Source organism: Lithobates pipiens, unplaced genomic scaffold, assembly GCF_037356315.1.
Source record: "Lithobates pipiens isolate NorthernLeopardFrog02 unplaced genomic scaffold, aLitPip1_a1.2 Scaffold_8, whole genome shotgun sequence".
NCBI classification, from domain to species: Eukaryota; Metazoa; Chordata; class Amphibia; order Anura; family Ranidae; genus Lithobates; species Lithobates pipiens.
The window spans coordinates 227,844,491-227,862,345 of record NW_027507903.1 but is presented as its reverse complement, the minus strand read 5'-3'; the positions used below and the strand labels follow the sequence as shown (position 1 = coordinate 227,862,345).

General features: G+C 42.1%; 1 protein-coding gene across 1 annotated transcript in view; it reads left to right on the top strand.

The window, feature by feature from the left end:
- RPAP3 (RNA polymerase II associated protein 3) overlaps positions 1–17,855 on the top strand; it is a 103,113-nt gene that overhangs the window by 16,052 nt on the left and 69,206 nt on the right. The window contains exons 5-10 of the mRNA XM_077473305.1: positions 6,339–6,466; positions 6,553–6,674; positions 7,389–7,459; positions 9,511–9,645; positions 14,235–14,362; positions 16,598–16,719. Coding sequence (XP_077329431.1) covers positions 6,339–6,466; positions 6,553–6,674; positions 7,389–7,459; positions 9,511–9,645; positions 14,235–14,362; positions 16,598–16,719 — 706 coding nt within the window. The remainder of the gene's footprint in view (positions 1–6,338; positions 6,467–6,552; positions 6,675–7,388; positions 7,460–9,510; positions 9,646–14,234; positions 14,363–16,597; positions 16,720–17,855) is intronic.

Sequence of the window (17,855 nt, the reverse complement as noted above, 5' to 3'; positions counted from 1 at the left end):
TCCAGCCACAACAGATCCTCCGGTAAGAAGGGGGGGGGGGGGGTGGTCTGGTCTCCTCCTGTGCCCCCTTCAGGGGACAGGATGCAAAGCAGTTGCCTTTTTTGGAAAAAAAATAAAAGGTACAGACCGCGGCCGCATCAGCAGAGGATTACCCCCCCCCCCCCCCACCATGCCTGCGGGAAAGCACTTTCCTTTGAAAGGAAAGGGTGGTGGTGTAATTCACGGGGGGGGGGGGGGGGCATGGCTAACAGTGTCAGACGCTGGCCACACATGGAGAAAGCTGATTTTAACACTGTATATGTGAAAGCTGCTGCTGGCTGTGGAGGGACAGAACAGGAGGATGGCTTGTTCAGGTTAGTGAACACAGGCTTATTCCTTTGACACATTCTACTTTACTGAAGCTAGGATTAATAGCAGCTAACGACGCTGAACTATAGCCTAGCAATGTACATTCTTTTGCATAATGCCTCTGCTTTATGCTTCAGGCTATGAATGCTAATGGGACCAGGAACTTCTCTAAAGGGTCATTGTTTTTTTCACTATAAACTGAATCCATTTCCAAAAGAATGTCATCCTCCTCTGAGAGGGATACGGCTAGTCAGATTGAGCCGTCAGGGGAAATTGTTGTTGCATAGAAAACAAACGTTTTTTTTTCTTCTACCATTTGTAAATTGGAAAGAAGATTAATGTTATGCTGTCTCTCCATAGTGGGACTAAACATAGCAGATTCCCATCTAGTCCTCAGGACCCTCTTGTTGAGGTGCAGGAGGCTGGGGTTCAGGTAGATCTTCCTAAATATTTGGAAGATGCTTATTTATCCTCTTCGGAGGATCCTAATATGGAAGCAGTAGCATCACAAGACACGTTGCTTGTGTACTGCCTTACTCACCCTTTTTTGCTGCTTGCAGCACCTACTTCTAATTGAGTTCATTAGAACCTCCCCCATCTGGGGATGTTTTTTTCCTATTCATGCATGGTTTAAAAAGCTTATGTATTCTGAATGGGAACATCCGGATAAACAATATTATCCTCCAAAGAAATTCTCCACACTTTATCTATGAAAGAGGATTTCTATGAAAAAAAATGGGGAGTTCCAGCAATTGATGCTGCAATCACCTCAGTGAGCAGAGTCTCACATGTCCGGTGGATAATGCACTGATGTTAAAGGATCCAACAAATTAAAAGTTGGAATTTCCCTTTAAAGACAATATGTCTTTTGCAGTTCAGTAGCGCAGCCGGTTCTTGCTGCAATTGGTGTATCTCAGTCCATTGGCCCTTTAATGTTCTGCTGCACCGTTTGGTAGAGCACATTTTGAGTCACGCTAACTCATTGAAAAATGTGGACTTTAAAGGGTTAAGGAACAGTTTGTGGAGATACCTGAAATTCTGCCTGATCAGTAGGCCCTGCAATGGGCTGGTGTATCTGATGCACTATGTCTCACAGTAGATGCTATGAAAGACTCTATCATTTAAAGCGGTTCTGCACCTAAAAAAAAAATATTAAAAGCCAGCAGCTACTAATATTGCAGCTGCTGACTTTTAATAAATTGACACTTACCTGGCCCAGGGTCCAGCGATGTCGGCGGCAGATGACGAGCGATCGCTCGTCTCTCTGCTGCCCCCGCCGCCATCCTCTGTCAGGGAATCGGGCAGTGAAGCGTTGCGGCTTCACTGCCCGGTTCCCTACTGCGCATGCCCGAGTCGCGCTGCTCGTCTCTTCTGATCCCCGCTGTGTCCTGGGAACTGTGTGTTTCCCAGAACACCACGGGGGGGGGGGGGCCGAGCATCTGCGGGGGTCTGCGGCGGTCTGTCCCGGAAGTGGGTGCAGATACCTTGATTATCCAGGTAACTGCACCCCCCTGAAAGGTGCCGATTGTGGCACCGGAGGGGGGGAGGGATCAGATTAGTGGAACTTCCACTTTAGGGTGGAGAACCGCTTTAAGCCTTATGACTTATACTTGGACTAGTGCATTCTCGCAGAGTTCTGTGGCTGAAATATTGATCAGCCGAAGTAACGTATAAAAAGCTCTTAGACAATTTATTTCCCCTTCAGGGGGTACGTCTATTTAGAGACGGTCTGGATAAGTACATCCAAAGGACCTCTAATGGGGTAAAGCTCTCTTTACCAGTAAAAAGAGGTTCAAACATTTCTCCTTTTATCGTGCTGCCTCTCCTATGCCAGGGGCATCTGCCTCTAGGTAGTCTCGACGGCCTCAACCGTCAGGTTCAAGGGAAAGTCCCCAAGGGCAACACCAGGGTCCTGGGGCAGAAAGCCCACAAAGCTCCTGAAGGGGCACCCCCCACTCGTTCGGGTGAGGGGAAAGGTCCTGCAGTTCTCAAGATCTGGCAGGAACAATGTCAAGACAGAGATGGATTTCTGCATTTTTTTTCTCTAGGTTACAGCTAGAGTTCTGAGAGTTTCCATCTCCTCTGAGAATGTTCCTAAGGATCCAGAGAAAAAAGAAGTCTCTCTTTCTGGCCTCTGGATCAGCTGTTATCCCAGTCAGTGATATCAGAGGTTCCCTTAGTGGAACAGGGGGTTTTGGCTCAAACCTATTTAAGGTTTCAGAAGCAAACAGAGGGGTAAGACCCATTCTAGATCTCAAAGACCTGAATCGGCACTTAAACATCCGATCCTTTCATGAGTCGATCGGTTGTGTCAATTCTGCAAGGAGGGGAGTTTTCTGGCTTTAATCGATATCAAAGATGCATCTCTCCATGTGCCAAATTTTCATGCTCACCAGAAATTTCTGAGTTTTGAAATATAAAATTATCTTTTCAGTTGTGGCCCTGCCATTTGGCTTAGCCACAGCACCACAACTGTTCTGAAAGATTCCGACACCTCCTTTAGCCAGATTAAGGTCTCAAGGCATAACGGTCCTAGCTTTAGATCTACTTTTAATAGATCATTCAGTCTCGGGTCTAAAACCAGAGTCTGGTCACAGCCGTAACTATCTGAAATCTCTAGGTTGGATTCCTCAACCTAGGAAGATTCTCCTTAAAGAGGAAGTAAACCCTTCCAAACAACTTGGACCTATAGGTAAGCCTAGATTAAGGCTTACCTGTAGGTCCAAGCAATATCTCCTAAACCTATATGGTTTAGGAGATATTTGCCCGAAAATGGGCACCGCTGTCTACGGCGCATGCGCCGTAGACAGCGGCGCGCAGGCGCACTAAATGCGGCAAATCCAAGAATGGATTTGCCAAATTTGTCGACTCCCGTGCGCATGCGCGGGAGTGACGTCATCGCGGCTTCGCCGTATGACAGCGGCGGAGCTGCGAGGCGCGACTCCCGTGCGCATGCGCGGGAGTGACGTCATCGCGGTTGCGCCGCTGTGATTCGTCGGAGCTGCGAGACGCCACAAGCAACATGGATGCGGCGGACTACAGGGGACAGCGGCGACTTCGCTGGCTCCTGTGTCAGGTAAGTGACACATAATGAGCTACTATGCGATGCATAGTAGTCCATTATGCTTTACCTTTGCAGGGAAAAAAAGAGGAAGTAAACCCATCAGGGTTTACTTCCTCTTTAAAACCATCAAGGATATTACAGCACTTGGGGGCTGATTATAGATATCATACAGAAGAAGGTATTCTTACCCCAGACAAGAATCAGTTCCATTGTAGGACTAATTCAACTTATCAAAACAAAGGAAATTTCCTTCCATTCGGCTGTGCAGGAGATTTTTAGGGGAAATGGTGGCCTCCATCAAGGCCGTCCCTTACGTGCAGTTTTACTCAAAAACTGCTTCATAACACCATCCCGTTGATCTGGAATAAAAAGATTCGGGCCTTGTTTGTTTCCAATAGGCTTGGCTCCTGACATAAGTCAGAGCCTAAATTGGTGGTTGTTATCCAGCAAAAGGGAAAATCTTTATCCTGGATGGTGTTAACAACAGATGTCAGCCTTCTCGGCTGGGGGCAGCCCTCAAAGAAGATTCTGTCCAGGGGACATGGTCCAGGTTAGAGGACCGTGCCTATCAACTTTTTTGCAAGATTCGGGCAGTACGTCTGGACCTAGAATCTGGAACGGTCAGACTATGGCACTATCTTGTCAGGATTCAGTCTGACAAGGCCACTGTGTGGCTTACATCAATCACCAGGGGGGCACGAGAGGTCATGCAGCCCAAAAAGCGGTGAATAATGTTCTAGCTTGGGCAGAACACAACATTCCTTGCCTATCGGCAATTTTCATTTCAGGAATAGAGAATTTTCAGGCGTACTACTTGAGACGCCAACAATTATTTCCGGGGGAATGATCTCTTTACCCCGACATCTTCCTAGCGATATGTCAGAGATGGGGTATTCCGAACATGGACCTATTCGCGTCCATATTCATCAACAAAGTCAACAACTTTGTGTCGAGAACAAAGGATCCGCTAGCAGGCAGAACAGATGCATTAGTCTTCCCATGGGATCAGTTTTCACTGATCTATGCATTTCCTTCAGTTCTACTACTTCCACGCCTTCTCCTCAGGATTAAGCAGGAACAAAAGGAGGTGATTCTGGCAGCCCCAGTGGGTCCCAGAAGATCTTGATTTAACAAGATCATAAAGATGGCAGTAGGAGTCCTTCAGACTCTGCCATTATAGCCAGACCTTCTCGCACAAGATCTGGTATTTCATCCTACCTTATGGATGAAAAAAATTTAACAGGTTTGACTGTTGTATCCCACTCTATAAAAGATAATGGGTGATCTCCTTCGGTAGTGTCTACTTTGATTAATGCCAGGAAGCCGGCTTCCAGAATCACTTACTATAGAGTCTGGAAGGCATATGTTTCTTGGTATGGATCCAGGGGTTGGCACCCCAGGAAGTAGGTCATAGGCAGGATCCCTGATTTCCTGCATATGGAATCTGAAATGAAGCTGGCCTTGACTTCTATCAAAAGCCAGATCCCGGCCTTGTCAGTATTTTCAATGGCCTCTTGCTTCCCAATCTTTGTGCATAGCTTATTCAGGGGGTAACACGGATAAATTCCCCCTATCAGGGCACCTTTAAATCCTTGGGATTTAAATTTGATCTTATCGGCTTTGCTGGATCAGTCATTTGAACCTTTACGAAAAATTCCCTTGGTTCTTTTGACAAGAAAGATAATCTTTCTGGTTGCCATTTCTTCTGCTAGAAGAGTATCAGAACTAGTGGCTCTGTCTTGTAAAGAGTCATATTTGATCATGCACAAGGAGGTGTTTTATTTTTTTGTCCTCATCCTGAATTCCTACCAAAGGTGGTAACAACAGGTTTTCATTTAAACCAAGATATTATTCTTCCTTCTTTCTCCCAGAGCCTCCATCTAGGGAAGAGAAGGCACTACATTCCCTTGATGTAGTAAGAGTGATCAGAGTCTATTTAAAGGCAACCACTCAGGTTCGCAAAACACATGTTTTGTTTGTACTGACAGAGTGTCCAAAGAGTGGACAGGCAGCGTCAAAATCCACTATTTTTCCAAATGGATTCATCAAGTGATTGATCAAGCTTCAGCTTAAAGAAGAAGATTCTTCCTTCTTATATTAGAGCATTCTCATCCAGGGTGTTTAGTGCCTCTTGGATGGTGCATCATCAGGCCTCTATGGCTCAGACTCAGTAAGGCCGCGACTTGGTCTTCGGTTCATACGTTTATCAGATTTTATCAAATCGATATTAAAGGTCATGAGGATATTGCCTTTGGGTGCAGTTTACTGCAGGTTGCAGTATGAGTCCTCTGGCCTCCTTTTTTTTTATTGTGTCTCCCTCCCCTTCAGTTGCCATTGCTATGGGACATCCCACATAGTAACTAATATGGCTCTGTGTCCCCTGATGTAAGAAAAGAAAATAGGATTTTTAAAACAGCTTACCTGTAAAATTATTTTCTTTGATGTACATCAGGGGACACAGAGGTCCCTCCCTTCTTGGTATACACTTGTATTGCTTGACTACAAAAACTGAGGACTCCCAGTAGTGGGAGGGGTTATATAGGGAGTCGGTCCAATATATAACCCACATAGTAACTACTATGGCTCTGTGTCCCCTGATGTACATCAAAGAAAAGGATTTTACAGGTAAGCTGTTTTAAAAATCCTATTTTCTTTTTTTGGCAGATTACAGGCGTTTTAAAACTTTTATATTGGGGGGCCTTGTGAACTTCAAAACACATGTACAAAAACGCCTTTAAAATAGCAACGCCTAGATGTGTACTGAGCCTTAAGGTAAAAAAAAGCTAGACTTTAAGACCACTTTAATCAAGTGCTTTTGAATGGACAAATAGGTAAATAGCATTACATGATAGTGGATTGTTTTATACTGTGACAAAAACAAATCTTCATGCTAAAATGATGCTAAATTGCCATTGCTTTGTTTTAGGGAAATAATTATTTTAGAGCGGGAAAGTATGATGAAGCTGTGCAGTGCTATACAAAAGGCATGACTGCAGATCCGTATAATGCAGTATTACCAACCAACAGAGCATCCACTTTCTTTAGATTAAAGAAGTAAGTCTTCACATTATTTTTATGTACAATAATTGTTAATATGGTTTCTGTAGTTCCCTAACCTTTACATATTTTTTGTTCTACAGATATGCTGTTGCTGAATCAGACTGCAATCTGGCTATTGCACTAGACCGCAACTATTTAAAAGCTTATGCTCGAAGGGGTGCTGCTCGTCTTGCTTTAAAAAATTTGCAAGGAGCAAAAGAAGGTTGTCTAATCAATATTATTTATTTTAATTTATTTGTTTTACGTTATGCAGTTAAAATTACATATAGTAATATACTGTAGATTGGTGCATGCCGTTATGGGTGTTTAATGGGATTTTCCTTAAAGTTATACAATTTTACCTCTAGATAGTGTAACCATGAGAATAAACTTTCCTGAAGATCTCAGAGCTTTCTGTTATTTATGTTTTTATAAATTCTGATTGTTTTAAATTACTTCCCTGAAGTCTTATGTTTTGGTTTGTTAATGTTTGTGATAATGACCACTGTTGCTTCTTTTTAAATGGTTTGTGACCATTGTAGGAAATCACTGACAAATTACTTCTGTTGCTGCTTTTTTTTTTTTTTTTTGATGACCTGTCACCTAGACCCTGCTCAATTCTGTATATAACATTGTGGTCACTCTGGCTATTTTAAATAATTTAATGACCACATGGTATCAGCTGCAAATGCCATTTACACAAGTCGCAATACCCTATTAGTAACATTTGCATTTTCTCCTTGATTTGATGTGCAACATATCATATTATTATTATTATTATTATTATTATTATTGTTTGCTCGTAATCATTTACAGCTGAAACTCTTTTATATGACCCTTTGCAATTAATATATACAGGATATTTACCTTCATTTATTAGTTAAGCATCTTTAAATTATGAGGTCTTTTATACTAAAATAATTATTTTATTTTGCAGATTATGAAAAAGTTCTGGAGCTTGATCCAAATAACTTTGAGGCCACGAATGAACTTAGAAAAATTAACTGTGTAAGTCTAAATTGTTACTTCTGAGGTATGATATACTATAGTTGTAATATAAAAAAAAAACTCATTAAGGACCAATTCATTAAATCATAACACATGCAGTATTTCATTGAAGCATTCACAGAGCATTTTGCCTTCACTACATCCAGGACAGTGATAACCATTTGACCCTAGAAAAAATAGTTTATAACATAGTCTATAATTTCTCCTTAGAACAAATAAATCATTCTGCTGGATACTGATCTTAAAGGGGAAGTCCACCCTAACACTAAAATCTCTAACTCTACAGGCATCCACGATCTAAGACTAACCTATCTAGCCCTGGAAAGGAGAAATCGCTATATATACATTTTTTATTTTTTTTAAACTGCTCTGGTCTGGTCTCCAGTGGTGGAAGCTCTGCAGAGGAAACGGGAGACAACAGCTGGGAAATTAATCGTGACGTCACCAATAGTTACTTTGGGTCTTCTTTTGTCTGCTGCTTTTTCTGCACCCACCTCCACAGCAAAGCTGCCACTGACAGCTCAGCATCGGACCTAAACGGCTTCAAAAAAGTTATGTATAGCGATTTTCTTCTTTACCGGGCTAGATAAGTTGGTCTTAGATTGGGGATGCCTGTAGATTTACAGATTTTAGTGTTTGGGTGGATTTCTACTTTTAAAGTGTTCGTAAAGAAAAAAATAAAATAACTTTGCACTGTCTCCTTAAATTATATAAAGTGGTAGTATAGGCTCAAGTTTTGTGTGCAGCAACATCCCACGTCCCTCTAAAACTTACCTGAGCCCCCTCTGAATCCAGCAATGTGCGCAAGAGCATTGCCTCTCCTGGGTCTCTCCCTCCTCATTGGCTGAAACAGCGGTAGCCATTGGATCCCGCTACTGTAAATCACAACTAGCGAACCTATGAAGAGAGTGGGGGCAGGGCTGAGCAGCGGTTTGGGAGTTCCCATAGCAAGCTGCTATAGGGGCACTAGGAAGGAGGGACAGGCCTGGAGCGCTAGCGAGGAGACCCAAAAAGAGGAGGATCAAGGCTGCTGTGTGCTAAACCACCAGACAGAGCACGTATGTATAACATGTTAGTTCGTTAAAAAAAAACAAAAAACTTTGATATCACTTTAAATGTGATTTTCTCATGTACCTGGTTGATCCTGCCTGTGCCACCCCTCCTTCAAGTAAACTGGCCGCCATAGCATAGCAGAGGATCAAAGCTATCATGCTCAGTTTACATATTGTGTCATGCTAGAAAAACGGAGCACAGCACGCCTGTATCTTTCGTAGTCAGTGCGAAGTCCCTCCCATCCATGCTCTTGGATAGGGAAAGGGAGGGAAGTGACATTTGCTGCTGGGTCTGATTGTGTTCTATTGTCATGGAAACACAGAAGCTTGGCAGCGACATAATTTCCAGCTGTAACGTAAATGCCTCGACATGTCCACCGGCAGGGTCATGCATCACTGTGGAGCTGACAGCGATCATGTGACCTGCAGTTTGAAGTTAGACAGTACTGCAGAGGCAAGTTTTTTTTTAATAAACAAAAATCGCAGTGCATTTATCCTTAATGTTATCTGCTGATCCATCCATGTTCATTTAGGTAAGGTTTACAACTGCTTTAAGGGATCCTGCATTTAAATTCTTGTGTTTTAGGAATGTATTTTCCATATAGGGCCAAGTTATCCAGAGCTTTGGAAACAAACCAAACAGCACAGAAGTGGCAAAAAAGGTCTGTACCATTGCATTCAATGGTATGGTCTCTGGCTATGCCCTTTTTTTGTAGCTTGCAGCCTTTCCTAATATTATTTTCCTGAATATTTTATATAATAATGGAATTTGAGTGAATGAATTGTGAGTAGTTAGGCACCGAAGCAATTGCTGTATGTTAGCCACTGATGCATGCAAATAAAATGAAACAAATTGAAAGCAAGACCTGACATAGGGCTGGTCAATGTTTGGTATAACTATGCCTCTTTCAGTCACTTTGGACCACTTCCATTCTTAAGATAATATGTCATCTTCTGGGCTTCTGAAGTAAAATAAAACTGAACCTATTTTCATTTTAGGAATTACAGGCATCTGGTATTACTCCACAGAAAAAGGAAGAAGTAAAAGAAAATGAAATTGTTTTATCAGAAGAAGATAAAAAAGCCATAGAAACCCAGAAACTGAAGCAACAAGCAATTGTGCAGAAAGACTTGGTATTTTTTTTTTCTTGCTTTACAGACCTCTTATTATAGAAGGGAAGCAACCTAGCGCTATTATTTTATTGTGGAATACTGTATGTGAATTTCATTAGTTTGGTCAGCATTGTAAAACAATGTAGTTTATAATGTGGTTTATATAGTGTGTGTAATGCTTCACTGTAGTTGATCAAATTAAAGTGGTTCTAAAGCCTTAAATTGATTGTAAACCATCAATGTTTTTCACCTTAATGCATTCTATGCATTAGGGTGAAAAACCTTCTGTAGTGCAGCAGCCCCCCAGAGCACCTCTTTTACTTACCTGAACCTGATCGTTCCAGCGACGGGGACTAGCACAGCAGCTCTAGAAGAGAAAGAGACCCCTCAAGTTGTCACATACATTGAGTAGTAAAGGAGAAACATTCCTAAAACCAACAACTAATAAGAAATCAAAAGCAGGAAAAAAATGATCATTCAAACTAACCCAGATAGTGAAGTCACTTGTGTGTACACAGAGTTTGTGAACTCTTATAAAATATGGCTCTAGAGTTGAAAAATAACAGTGATTAGAGAGAATGCAGCATCCATAGGATGCTAGAGGCAATGTACTTAGTGTCAAAGGGAGAAACCGAATTGTAAAAATGAGGATTTATACAGGATTCTAGGCACTGAAGAGATACAGTAGGCAGTGAAATGTACATTACACTCAGCTAAATTGTCCTACCTATCCAAGGCTTCTGTTTTTCATCCAGACATTCGTATAGCTCGGCAGTGCAACCCATTCCTTTTGTCAGCAAGAAAAGCATTCCCAAATAGCCATTTGCTTTCTCTTGTATACAGTAAATGAGTACTGTTAGCCATTGATTAATGTAGAAAGTTTGGAGGTTATACAGAAAGCCTGGTAAGTGAAGTTGTCAGCACTTTCTTACTGCTACCTATCAGATTTATCCTGCTTTGGGAGTTTAAATTTTATTGTTGGTACATCAAAAAGGAAGTTACAAAGTTCACACTTCAATAATCCCATCTATTCTACTAAATAGCAGTAGCAGTTTTTTTTTCTTCTATATTTTCACCGAGAATCCCAACAGTAACACACTTCCTTAGTGTGACTCCACTCTGGATAGAGGAGCAACTGAGACACCCTTGGACAGCAGCATTGTCAACCTGTGAAAAGGTTAGTGTTAGATTGACTTAAAGTGATTGTAAACTCTTACAGACCACTTTTTACTACAGGTAAGCCTATAATAAGGCTTGCCTGTAGCTACCATGGATATCTCCTAAACCTGCATGGAGATATCCCCTATATCTGCATCTGCCAACATCATCGGCACATGTGCACTGAAGCAGTGCCATTTCTTCAGCTAGAGTGCCGTTACCAGAGGCTTCTGCGCAGTTGCACGGGAGTGATGTCATCGCGGCTCCAGCCAATAACAGCGCCGAAGCCTGTGATACCTTGAAGTAACAGCAGGAGACATGTTGCCGGAGCGGTGTACAGAGACTGCTATGGGAGCTTCGACCTAAGGTGAGTATTTCATAATGAGCTAATATGCGATGCATACTAGCTCATTATGCGTTTTTTTTTTTTTTTTTTTTTTTTTTTTTTAATGTGAGTTTACAATCACTTTAACTACTAAATTTAAAGCCAGTCTCCATTTTTAAGTCACTACAGAATCCATTTTAACACCTCTCAAGACAATCTGACTACTCATTCCTCAGTACAGCAGGCTTTTTCACCTCGGCAAACTGCACTGGTATGCAGATAATAGGCAATATACCTCACCATGGGGCTAGTCAATTACATCCCACCAAGTACGCTGCGACCCAACGTAGTAGTCAACTGTGAACCCGTGTCAGGAATAAATGCCTTTGCACTACCATACCTCCGAAAGTCACTCAATGCAACAGCCAATAAAACTAATATTGTTTTGCGTTCAGCTTGTGCATCCATAGTGTAAAAACAGACATGTCACAGTTTGCTAAATGGATGCTTCTCAAAGAGCTCAACAATACAGGTTGCACTAAGTTTAATGACAAGCCTGAAAACTTCAGAGGCTGGAAATCCACCTTCAAAGTGACAATCGGTGAACTAGATGTCACAATTACAAAAGATCTAGATCTGCTTATCGGGTGTCTAAATTCTCAGTCTGCTGGACATATCATATGACTCAAAGCTGCTCAAATTCACAACCCTGCTGCAGGTCTTAAAGAGTGTAACTTCCGCAACTAAAAAGCCATTGAGGATGCTTTATTTAAAATGTTGCAAAGCTTCCCAAAAATATCTATCAGGGACAATCTAAAGTTTCAAGAGCTTGGTGACCTTTTGAAGCTTCAACTCGCCAAAGCTAATACCCATGCTGGCCTCAGTTAAATAGATATCGCTTGTGGTATTGTCCTAAAAGTCTCCACGTTACCTTATGGTATACAGGAAAAATGAACACGCTTGGATTAAGGTACAAGGTATAAAAAAAGTTTCCTTTCCTCCATTTTGCTACTTCTTGAGTTCATTAGAAAATTGTAGATACTAAGAATGATCCAAGTGAACCTCTTGGTCCACCTTCTGCAAGGCCTGCAAACTCAGGCATTTCACAGAGACCATAGAGGTCCGCTGTCTATGAAAAGAACCGATTATTTACTTGTATCTACTATAGTCTCTGAAAAGACTAATTAGAACAAGAAAATCGAGAACCCAAATCACCAATGTCCCAAACATAAAAAAACACTCCTGCTTAGAAAAGGTATCACATTCTGAAAGAAACCCTTGCAAGAACGCAAAGCGCTTTTAAAGAAATTGGGTGTTTTGCTTCAGATGCTGTGCTTCCACAGAACACCAGCAAAGCTGTAAGGCTACTATCAAGTGCATAGAATGCGACAGTGATGATCACATGCATGCTTTTCATCCATTTCAAGACAGTCCCTCTTTGTCCATCCTGAGGCAACACATGACAGGGAGATCTAAGAGCAAACAGCGCTTCATACTTCAGTTTTCTCTACATGTACAGAAGTCTGTGGAGAAGGATTCTGTGACAAATCCTGTGCCAAAACATGCTTCATGTATAACCCAAGAGTCAATCTAAAAAGGCTGTAAAACATTGGTCAGCTATGTTTTTTAAAGCTGACCAATGTGTGCTTTTCTGTCAGTGAGTGTTAAATGGTTTGTCTCAACCCTCTAACTCTGACACTTTTGCTAGACAGATTGGTCTGTAAGCCACTTGCCCCCTGGCACTGTAGCTTTTTGTGATTCTGCTTCTCTGGGTAAGGGGGTGTGCATGAGCACTGGCTGTGGTGTGATTAGTCACAGCACAAGACAATCAGCGGGTGCCGGCCAATAGATGAACTTGGAAGCACCTTGCAGTACACACATAAACACTGGTTAGGCACACATTTAACCCTTTGCCCTAGGATGTTTAACCCCTTCCCAGTCGGTGTCATTAGTAAAGTGACAGTGTATATTTTTAGCACTGATCACTGGTTTGAACAAAGTGTCAGTTGGAAAAGCAGCTGAAGTAATGTCTTCTGCATGAAATCAGCCTAGATTGTACACTGTGCTTTCTTCTATGAATGTTTTTTTTAAATGTTTTTTTGTTTTCTTTTCTAACATAATAAACATGTTATACTTGCCCTCTCCGTGCAGTGGTTTTGCACTCATCACCCCCAATCCTCGTCTTCTGGGGTCCCCCACCACCACTCCTTATCTCTGAGTGCCCCTATAGCAACCTTCTTGCTATGGGGGGTACTCATGTGGACTCAATACAGAGCCATACTGTGTGCATCTATTGACATACACAGTGCAGCTCAACACCGCCCCCGCTGTCTCCTGACAGGTTTTGATTGCCATTGGCTCTTTCTCCTGCCAAGCCTCCTGTGAGAAGAAGGGGAAGAAGTGCAGTGCTGATGCAGGCTGGCACAGCACTGGATTGAGATCAGGCTTAGGTAAGTATTTCAAGGGGGCTGGGGGAAGCTGAAATTAAAGGGTTTTTTACCTTCTGTAGAGAATGCATTAAAGTGGTTGTTAAGGCACAATGTTTTTTACCTTCATGCATTCTATGTATGAAGGTGAAAAACCTTCTGTGTGCAGCAGCCCCCTAATACTTTGCCTCTCTGGGAACTCGCACTCCTGATTGGCTTTTTGCAGCATCGAGAGCCATTGGCTCTTGCTGCTGTCAATCACAGTCAGTGTGCCAATCAGGAGATGGAGGGCGGGGCCGAGCTACAGATCTGTGTCTGAATGGACACACAGAGCAGCAGCTCAGCTCCAGTGCCAATAGCAAGCTGCTTGCTATAGGGGCAGGAGGGAGGAGCCAGGAGCACGGGCGTGGGACCGGAGAAGAAGAGGATACAGGCTGTTCTGTGAAAAAACACTGCACAGAGCAGGTAAGTATAACATGTTTTTTTATTTTCTTTTAATTAAATAGGAGACTTTATTATCACTTTAAGGTAAAGCACCTTTTACTTATACAACCACTAGAAATAAATTGCACCAATCCCATTCTCTGGCATTCAAATGGGTCATAATAGTTTCTATTTTATACAAATAATTTTTATTTTTTATTTTTTTTTGGATACTTGCTCTGTTCATGCTAAATAAAATGCTGTTTGAAATCTTACAGGGCAATGCTTACTTTAAGGAAGGAAAATATGAGGCTGCTATTGAATGTTATACTCAAGGAATTACCGCAGACAGTACAAATGCACTACTACCAGCAAACCGAGCCATGGCCTATCTGAAAATTCAAAAGTAAGTATTGTATATTAACAACTGGAGTGGAGAAATTACTCCACTCCCACTTTGTTCTTTTGTATCGAATAGGCTACGGTATGGTTACATTTGGGGATGCACTCCCCAAAAGGGCTCAGTGTGGTGGATCATTTCAATAGCATTTTAATAGCGCCTCTCATGTCACTCCAGTGCAAAAGCCTGAGGACTTTCACTCTGGAGTGGTGCGCTTGCGGGATGTTAAAAAAAAGTCCTGCAAACAGCATCTTTGGGGCACTTTAGGAGCAGTGTATACACTACACGGGTGCTATTAACCCCTTCATCGGCTGCTGGCCAGGGTTAAAAGCATCCGAAAAGCATTGCCAAAGCTCCACTAAAAATATCAGCGATTTACCGCCAAAGCCCCCACCGAAAGTGCTCTTTAAAAAAACAACCTCCTACTGCAACTCTCTCATTGTTATATTTCCTCTTTATTCTCCTATCTACCCCCTTTCTACGGTGTAGCTAATCACCTACTTCGCTGTTGCTCCTTCACCCACAACCCCCCCCACCCCCCGTCTGGAGTTATTGCATTATTATGTTATATTATGTTACTATGTTAAAAAATTAAGCATGAACCACCACTGTTTAGTCCGACTTGTGTGACTATCTCGGCATTACTTAACTCTACTTTGTATGTTTTTCCTTCACTTGCTCCAGTCGGAACATCTGACAAATTGTTACAAATGTATATCTTGTTCACTTCACTGAAAATAATAAAGAAATATTGAAACAAAAAAAAACAAACAATCATACTCACTTGGCAATAAAAGATGGTATCTGGCGATTCATTACAACAGCTCACTTCACTTGCGTCAGCAAGAGAATGAAACTTCAGGAGTAAAAATTAATCTCACAGCTCCTCCAACAGATCAGTGGGTAATCCAGCCAGTATGCAAAGGAAACCGAGTAGCTGGGCACAGGGATTAAAAACTTGTAACACTTTATTTGTAAACAATCGTATCACTTACAGGGAAGTAGTCTATAGTAGGTTCACCGTGCAGAGAGATGATGTGTCAACATGGCAAGATAGAACAAAAGGATCGATATGATCAGTATGCTCATGACTAAGCTCAAGACCCACCAGATGACGGTGATATCAGCGGCATAAGTGGCCGCTCTCTATGCATGTCTACACAGTACAGCTCAACCCAAGGTGTTAGAGGGGGTGAGCAGAAACATTTTCAATGCCCCCTTTCTCAAGCCTGCCCAACAGGGGGAGAAAGACAACTTTTAAGCTTGGCTAGAGGGTGGGGGGAGCACTACAGCACAGATCCTAGCTGCAGCATTCCCCCGCCACCTCTGTCAGAGAACTGAGCGATCAAACACCACTGATCACTCAGCTCTCTTTCTTCAGCCTGCAGAGAGCCGGTAACTATAATCTCTCTGCTCTGCCTCAATGCTGTGGAGGAGGAAGGAGTGGCTGGCTCAGACTCTCAGTGGCTCGCTGAGAGGCTGAGCCAGCTGTCGATCCAGGCATGTGGGTGGATCCCAGTCTGGATCTTTCCTGAGCCTGGAAAGCCCACTGTTGGCTGGAAACGGGTCACAGGAGTGCAGAACAAACTTCACTCCTGTGATCTATAGGAGAAACATAGACAAAATAGTTTTGGCTATACTTCTAGTTTACATTTTTAATTGGTTATAACCAGAAGTGTTTCTAACTCACCAACCAACATTAGTAATATGCACTCTGCAATAAAATGTGATTTACGGATAATTTATTCTGAAAATAAAAGATCAGGAGCTTTCTATATAGTTTGTGCTCCTACTACATAAACAAAGAAAGTGAAGTCAGAAAATAAAGCATGATTGGTTATTGCTGTGTGGACTTTGGTTTACATTAAACAAAGAATTGTTTGAAAGGTCAGTCATTTATGTGTGTATGTGTGCTGCAATCTCATTAGTATCTTCCAAGGTCAAGGTCATTTTACTCCACTAAGCAATCGCTGAGCTTTTCCAAGAATTTCCAAGAAATCCCTTTGGAGATCTTTGTGTGAATGGTGTGACATTTAAGTATCTGTTAATACAAACAAAGGTCATAGCAAAGTTGACTGTGAATCAATACCTGTTTTCCATTTTGTGCTAAAAATGTCTGCCATAGCAATTCATCTGACAAATAATTTTGGTAAAATATATATTGATACTGCTTTTCAGTGTTTTTCAAAATACTCTTCTAATACAAATTGCAATAAAACAGTACCTCGGGTGTTATTTTAGATACATGGAAGCAGAGGAAGACTGCACACAAGCCTTGGCTCTGGATACAACATATGGGAAAGCTTATGCCAGAAGAGGGACTGCAAGGGTAATGCTTGGAAAGCTGAAGGAAGCAAAAGAAGGTGACTAATAAAGAGCTGACTGGCATTTGGATACTTGATCTGTTAATAAGTCTAGTCATATACTTTCATAGATGACATCCCTGTAATACCAGAATCAGCTAATTAGTTAGAACTGGTTATTTTGGGCAGATAGTTAAAGGGTAACTCCACTTTTTTTTTTGGGGGGGGGGTAGCTAAAAAAAAATAATCATATAGAATATACAGTTGCTACACAAGTCATATTGTAATTGAATGTTATTAAAAATGATCTTTCCTTTTCAATCTGCACTGCTGATGTTTTCTGTAAAATGCAATTCAATATGGCTACCTGGAAGTGTTCTGTACACAGGTGGTGTACAGAATGCCCCCCCAGATATGCAGATATGTAATGTCCTGATAGTGTGATTGGCTTATTGATTTTCCCAGAATGTGACCTGGAAAGGGTATGTGTGCCGCTCAGGCCCAATACAGAGGGGGTATGTAGATGGTACATCCACAGCTGCTGACAGAGGATGGAGCCCATCCTGGCTCCTGCAGAGAGGAAAATGGGTAGCCCCTTGAAGTCGCACATCTAAGGTGTCCTAGAGAGGTGAATGGAAGTGGCAGCCTCAGCCTGGACTCCGACCAGGCCACGCCTCCAACAATTTTTACCCCCCCAGGAGCTTAGTCATGGGGAACCATGACTAAGCTCCGGTGGGTGGGGTGAAACACATTGGGGGGGTGGCCTAGTCGGAGTCCAGGTTGAGGTTGCCATTACATTCACCTCTCTAGGACACCTTAGATGTGCAACTTCCAGGGGCTTCCCATTTTTCTCTTGATTTTCCCAGGAAGTCTGCACTAAGGTGCAAATCAGATTTTGGGAATCCCCTGCAACACAAATGTCATTTTTTCTGATACCTCCAAAGGAAAAATCATATCTAAAGATATGCAGACCCTGACACTTTCTTCATTACAACCCTGCAAGTGCAGCAGCTGATAGCTAATTCTAAAACCACTCACATTCACTTTGCACATGGACACACAAACAGCTATTGTTTTAGAATAACAAATGGCAACAAAGTTTGTTAAAATCCTTGCAATGTACATTGATCACCCAGAGAGAGGAATGTTTTTTTTTCTCAGCAAAAATGGAGTTACCCATTAAGGGATCCATACCC